The following is a 7,588-nucleotide window of genomic DNA, read 5'->3' on the forward strand; positions in this document are numbered from 1 at the left end:
GTTACGATGAGTGGTGTAAAAATTTCTTTAAAAGACATGTTCAATAAATTTTCTACAGCTCAATTCAAAATGATTTTTTTTTAAACTGCGACAAGAACATGACATGAGCTTTTTTCTCTTGAGTTTCGTCCATGAATTCGCACAGGCATTCTGACTGGATTTTTTTTACAGCATCTAGCCCAGCAGTCTCAATTGCAGAACATGAATTGCCAGCCGTGAAATTGAAATTGCTCGCGTTTTTTTCAACAAAGCGGAAATTGGATACCCTTCATAGTAATACGATTCATACGAAAATTTAGAGAAACCATGGAAGATTTGTATCAATAAAATAACTTCAAAAGTAGTTAAGTTGTAAAAGCATCTTCATTAGTGTACATATAAGAATTTATTGCTTAGTAACACACATTATGGAAGGAATGTTATCGTAAATAAATGAACATCGATCAAACCTAATAATATTTTTTGTTGTGAATATCTGATAATATCAAATGTATTTATTTCAAAACTTATCCTTAATTTGCTGGATGTTTCTTTAAGATATAATACTTTATCAGCGAAGCCTTGTAATTTCACTTCATCCTAATACAAACGTTTGCAATCACGACGATAACTTCTTAGCTGAAATGAAACAAAAGATATAACAAAACATATAAGAAAATTTCCCAAACCCAGAAATTCAGCACAAACCTCTTCCTAAAAGCCACACGTCCAGATTCGCGAACGGAATTTCAAAGCATAACGTCCACCCAACCGATGCCAACAGCGTCAGCGAAAAATCTCCCCAAAACGTATGGATGGCTCGAAGGTCACTGAAGTATCGAGTGGTCCTGGTCGAAGCCGTCAGCACCGTTTGCATCGGCAGATGCAGCAGGTACAAACAATATGACAACCTTCCCAGCGGTTGCCATATAGATAGCGAGAGAACACTGTTAACCGGCCCACCGTATCCGTTGGTGCAAGCGAAGATAATCCACGCTACACCGAAAGCCCAGACGACATGCTTCAGGGACTCGTACAGGGCGTCGAAGATTTGGGCATGGGTGTTGGGAAACGGTTGGTTGACGTAATGGGCGCCGACAATACAGCCGACTAGCGCCGCAAGGGAAAGAGTCCATCCGAGGATCACTTGAGATTTGTCCAAGCGGACGAAGGAGTTCTTCGTCCGATAAAGAACGTATCCGGTAATCACTCCAATAAGCCAGGCACCCATTCGCGTATGCGTGGGTAGATATGTGAGATTATCTCGAGTAATGTCCGTTATCAGAACACTGCCAGGAAAGTCGTGAACCATGAACATCACGAAGATGTAGATCATTGATGTTGCAATCAACAATCCAACTAGGATAAGAACCCTTTTTCCAAACTTCCACAAAGGATAGATCAACAATGGGGACAGTAGGAACAGCTGCATGTCTACGGAGAGGTACCATGAGTGTCCCAGACATATTTGGTCAGGGTTCACGTAGTTTTGAACGTACAGCAGGGCAGACCACCAGTACTGGTTACACTGATCAACCGATAATCCCAAAGAAGTATTCCATAGCGGACCGGAACTGAGGTTGGGCAGGATTCCAACTGTAAACAGAATCAGAGCTGCAAATACAGGAGTGAGTCGTAGATATCGATGCAGGTACATCAACGGAACGTTCAGGAACCAACTCCGGTCAAGTTCCTTCATAAGGCTCCAACAGGTTAGCAGACCGCTCAGTAGAAAGAAAGTATCTACGGAAAGAGGGCAGGCAATGGTGAGAGTGCTGTGAAAGGATTCGATCCACTATGTTACGGTTAAGATCGATGTTCGATTAAGCACGATTTCTACTTACTTCGGACTGTAGCTATTGGATTTATTAACGGAGAAGATGTCAGCAGTAGATAACTGTGTCCAAAAATGATCCACACGATGGCCAATACTCGCATTCCATGGATACAATCGATTACGTTCGATTTCTCGGTAGCCTGTGCAGCAACTGTGGTCGTTTTCATCAGTTTCAACCAGTTTGAATATACCGAGAAAGCGATGAAAACAGGACTCGGTCGGTGAAGCTTTTTCAAGGTGAGGACTTCGTACACAGTGCTTGCAACGACGAACGCCAGAATTACCGAGAAAATTGATCTACAATAAACTTATTTTTGAATCCGACAGTCAGTCTTTAACTGGACCATGGACTTACACCGTCAATATTTGAATCGTACTGGATACCTTAGGTTCTGTTTCACATTGAATTTGCAGCCCATTGGAACTAACACGATAGATTGTTTCCAGAACAATAGACACTGGTTGTTTCAATCTTTGCTCGTTGCAGTAACTCGGGAAACACATACCTACTACCACTCCGGTCACCCTAGAGAAATTTGAATTATTTCAATATTCCGTTCAGAAATGTCGCACACTTTTCTTACCCGCCTGCATCAATGAAGATTCGCATTTCAGGTTCTGAACCTTCTTCTGGAACTACTACCATACAGTATCGTCCTGTAATCAATCCGACGTTTGCATGCTGATGAGAATACCTTCGACACTGATCGTAGTTCCCGAGGTCGTATTGATTGCCGGAAAACTGCCCAGAAGGCCACTTGCCCCATGCGTCGTATACTGCGAAAAAGGTTCGTTAAACTCTATACCACACATTTGATCAATTCTATCTAGCTCTTACATTGCAAAGCCCAGCTTTCGTTCACACTCACGCCGAACAGCACCGCTTGTAGTTGTTCATCGCAGAGGGTGTCGTTGTCAGCGTACGCCAAATTTACAGCAATTAGCGAGATTACTATTAGTTTTATTATGTTAATCATCTTAAACCATGTGAAAGGACCAAACAATAAAAGACAGAGCCAAACGTAGTACCTAGTTCAACGAACATTGATGCCCTACTGAGCAATATCTGATCGAAATGACAAATTCATCAGATAGATGGAGATTTGTGGGTCATCGACTTCAGCAACCACCAATATAATAGACCAGAATTACTGATAACGATTACTACATGGATCGCTACCATGAAGCACGGGTAGCGGATTTTATTCCTAGTTGTCGAGATAAGAGCCGGGGGCTTATCAGCGTCGATTGCGCTCGCTCATTGACAAATCGTTTCGAACAAATTTGATCGGCTGTTTGATCAGTTGGTCAATAGGTGATTAATTAGCTGCACTCGTCAATGAACTACTGACAAAAATGTTCCAGGTGGAAACATTGATTGTTTGTAAATGACAATTGTGAGTGTGAGTATAGGTCAGTGCAGCACAACATTGAATCAAGGTCAAAGAAAAATGCATAATGACTGACAATGATAAGTGATTAGCGCTTGTTTTTTTTTTATAAGATGGAATAGTTTTCCGAAGATTAATGACAGGATTATAGGAACGACATGGGATGTGATAGTCACTTTCTCTTATAAAATATACCAATATGCACGGTATCTTTTGCACTGTGGGAACTTATGTTCATAATTTATTTATTTATTTCTTTATGCCCTTGGATCCTTCCTTCGTCTAGTGGTAACATTCACGACTACAAAGCCAAACCATGCTGATGGTGTAAGCGTTCGATTACCGGTCAATCTAGGATTTTTTCGTAATGGAAAATAAATAACTTTTCCACAAATATTACTAAAGATTTCCCAAGAAAATTCTCCAAAAAATCGCGAAGGAAATGCGACAGAATTGTAACAAACATTAATCCAGAATTCCAACCACAAACATTTCTGGACTTTTATAAATAGATTATGCAAAATATTCTTATAATAGGGTCCTACAGCCCTGTCCCAATTTTAGTACCAAACGCTTAAGTTTAGGCCAGGAAACACATGTTAAATCAATTTTTAAATGATTTTCGTTGGTTTAAGGCCAAAAAACGTTGTTTTAAGATTCTTCAGATTTTGTAACAACAAATTCAAATTTTGAGTATATTTTGTTTTCCGTGTCGCTTCCGAAATGACAGATAGGAACAACCCCAGTGTTTAAAACTGTGGCATTTTTGTCGACCAAAGTGAACGTCAAACATGATCAAAAGTGTCAAGGTTTATTGCGATTTTTTTACCACTTAGACTTTAGTGATCTGAATTTCGTCTTTCGATTTCGCTGCCCCTTTTCGGTCACCGCCGCCCATGCAATTATCCTGATGTTCATGACGGTTTTCTCCGGCCGGCTCGATGTGTACCATTTTTTCTTTGTTCTCGACTCACCCAGCTGGTCTTATGTACACAACAAAAACCAGCTGGTCCTCCGGTATTTTACAGTCATCGTCATTGTTCTCATACTCCAGCTGATCGTGTTCGTGTCAAAACCAGCTGGAAGTGACTGAAATCAAGGGTCAAAGGTGAATGGTGTTTGAAAATGTACCATCAGTACATTATTGGCAGTTTCTTAATTTTGTCATAAATGTCTAATCATTCGTGAAAATTACAATATATTAGAAAACATTTTTTTTACATTGAAGTTAAAATATGTTATAGCCGTTATTTGAGCTGGAATAATTGCAAGAACATGCTCCTTGGTATTTTAGGACCCAATTATTGATGAAAGCGCCTCGCCTTTTTCAAGTGACTCATTCAAGTATTCTTTGAGAAACATTTTTACATTTCTTTTGGAAATTGTTTTCATTGTTCATCAAATGTTCAATTTTATTGAATTTATGTAATAATTTATAAGTAAAAACCGAATTTAGTACTATACCATTTAATTCCACTAGAGTTTGTATCCTTTGACAGATACGCGTATTTCGACCTCAACTGTAAGGCCGTCTTCAGTGTCGTGTACTAGACTCGACTTCCAGTACACGACACTGAAGACGGCCGTACAGTTGAGGTCGAAATACGCGTACCTGTCAAACGATACAAACTCTAGTGGAATTAAATGGTATAGTACTAAATTCGGGGTTTTCATCTACTTATAGGTATTCTACTAAACAGCTCGAAGATTTATTATAATAATTTATAGATGAATATGCAGAAAAAGGGATTATAATTTGAAATATTTTCTAATCATTTATATATAATATCAAATTTAGGAAGCCTGCTAAAAAGTAATTTCTTCGCCTATCTCGTTATGAGAAAAAATGAATAGCACCATAGCGAGGCTCCACTCTGTTTAATCTGATAATATCAAAGGAACAGGACTTAAATGCATATGTAAAAACAATCTTGGTATTTAGTAAGGAAATAATATAGAACAGTTTGAAACCTTAACTTTTTGCACCAGTAATAGTGGTACGTTCCACAGGAATTATTGAAGATTTTGCCCTCTAATAGACTCACACCTAAATAATTTTGTCACATCAAAATATTCTCCCACCATGTTTGCCATATATTGGATGGCGTCGTAGCTAACAAAACCAACAAGTAACGCACATGTAACGCATTATGTTGGATTGTACATTGAATGCAAGGTGCGTGCTTCTATGAAAGTGCCATAAAAACTGTTGTGGGAGTATTTCTTTTTCCACGTAGAAAATATGCACGAGAATCTATTCCTCAACTAAACGAACAATACTCCAAATAAAATCCAAAATGCTGTTACTGGATTTCCTTTAGAGATTTGTTCGTCCATTCCAGTTTTCCACCGATTTTCTAATAGTTACTTTAGCGAATCTACCAAAGATTTCTACAGAAATTCTTACGAGGAAAATCATAAAGGGTTTATTCCAGAGTTTTTGAAGAGTTTGTTAAAGCTTTTTTCTAGGAAACCCTACATGAGTTCTTCAAGGAATTCTAACGCTGATTTTTAGTTATTTTTGCATCCATTTGCATATGTATTCGCTCATGAATTCATTTACGATTCTAATGATCCAATGATTGAGCAATAGGTTCCACTATGGATTTATCCAAAACCTTGGCACTAGCAAATACTACAGCCATTATTCCGACAATTTTAACACAAGTTTTGTCAGGGATTCTGTTTCAATGTTATTTTTTTTGTTTTGAGTGATGTCTCCAGTTAACCCTGCAGGATTGAATCTAGTAATTCAAGAACTATTTTTTCAATCATTATCTTACTTTTTAACACTGGAGTTGTTTCTACCTAACATTTCGATAGGGATACGGAAAACAAATTACCGTAAAATGGGTTGTTGAGGACACGTGGGGTTTTTAAGGGATTGAACTTCTCTACCAAGTCGACAAGTGATCAGAAATGCTAGATTTGTCCGTAGGTTTGTGAGCTGCATTAATATAAATTATTGTGGATTATAAACAATGAAAACGTTTCAGAACATTTTTGTTCGAATTTTATTTAATTAAGGTCATAACATGGTCAAAAACTTTTGAAATTTTTATCTAGGTTTCAATTTTTAGTACTTTTTAGGAAAAAAATCTTTTTTTGAAAATAAGTGGGATGTAAAGTAGGATGCGGCTTATTTTCGAAAGTTCTCAAAACCAAAAATATGCGTGCTCTTCTGAATTGAAATCACATAAAAAGGGAAACCTCTAAGATTTATAGGTGGCGCATGCGGCTTGCAGGTGATTTTTCAAGTTATGAAATATGACCTTCAGTGAAGTCTTAATAACTTCATTCATAACCAATTTTTTAAGCTCCTCCGCATCATTTTCTTCCAAATTAAATTTATGAAAATCGTGTAGAACATCAAATTGCCCAAAATCAAATTTAGTCTTAGTTAAAAGTAGTTTTCTCTAAATTTTTCCTCTTTGTACTAAAAAAATCATTTTTGTTTGACCATAACTTCATGAATACTTCGTTCGATTTTAGATCTTTTTATATTCTTTTGAAGCTAATTTAGTTGTTTTCAATTTGTAACAAAAAAAATACCCAAAAACATGTAAAGGTCAGACTCGATTATCCGGAGTATTGATTTTTTTTCACTTCGGATAATCGAATCACTAAGAAAAAATTGAACCCTTCGCTAAAAGAACTTAAATATTATCTTTTTCCGTTGTTTTATTTTTATATGATGCGGTGGCGTATTTAGAAATTATTTCTAGGAGCAGTAGGCTACCCAACTAACATTTAGTGCATATGTAAACATTCTCTAGGTCTTCTTTATACAGCTTTATGCTGAGTAAAGGCGCTGTACATACGGACGAAAACTTCTATGCGATCCTTTTACCAACAAATCTGGCGATCTACTCAGCTACTTTTAAGCTGTGTTGGCAGCTCCTATTCATATCGATCATTGCTCTATCTCGACAGTTATACGACAAGTAGATGTAACATCTTCGGAAGACGCTTTTCTCAACCATTTTGCAACCGTTGAAAAATTATTATACAGCTTCGCTGTATTATCGATTAAATATTATTTTCAAGCTGTTTCACAGCTTCCGGATTTCATATCATAAGTATCTGAATTTAATGTTCCAACGTTACCTGCCACCGCTTGGAATCGAACTCACGATCTCTGCATCCACAAGACTCGACGCTATCCTTGTTGCCACCACAGTCTATATCGAAAGACAAAGAAAACACCGTTTTGTTCTACATCGAAAACGGTTCACACAATATTTTATAATGATCGTGAAAGATGCCATAGCCACGCTTACACCACTTCATCAGGCTGTAAAAGGGTGCGAAACGTCAAACGCAATGTTTACATCCAACAAGCTGAGTAGATGCGCCACAAATTGTTGTTTTACAGCATACT

General features: G+C 37.6%; 1 protein-coding gene across 1 annotated transcript; it reads right to left on the reverse strand.

The window, feature by feature from the left end:
* Positions 1–406: 406 nt before the first annotated feature.
* LOC110681219 (nose resistant to fluoxetine protein 6-like) lies at positions 407–2,934 on the reverse strand. Its single transcript, XM_021856989.1, has 6 exons — positions 2,655–2,934; positions 2,401–2,593; positions 2,172–2,342; positions 1,831–2,113; positions 688–1,774; positions 407–618 (listed from the first exon to the last, which is right to left on the reverse strand). The coding sequence occupies exons 1-6, from the start codon at positions 2,791–2,793 to the stop codon at positions 599–601; spliced, it is 1,893 nt and encodes a 630-aa protein (XP_021712681.1). The 5' UTR covers positions 2,794–2,934; the 3' UTR covers positions 407–598.
* Between the last annotated feature and the right edge of the window lie 4,654 nt (positions 2,935–7,588).

This window comes from Aedes aegypti, unplaced genomic scaffold (assembly GCF_002204515.2).
Source record: "Aedes aegypti strain LVP_AGWG unplaced genomic scaffold, AaegL5.0 Primary Assembly AGWG_AaegL5_hic_scaff_583_PBJ_arrow, whole genome shotgun sequence".
Classification (NCBI taxonomy): domain Eukaryota; kingdom Metazoa; phylum Arthropoda; class Insecta; order Diptera; family Culicidae; genus Aedes; species Aedes aegypti.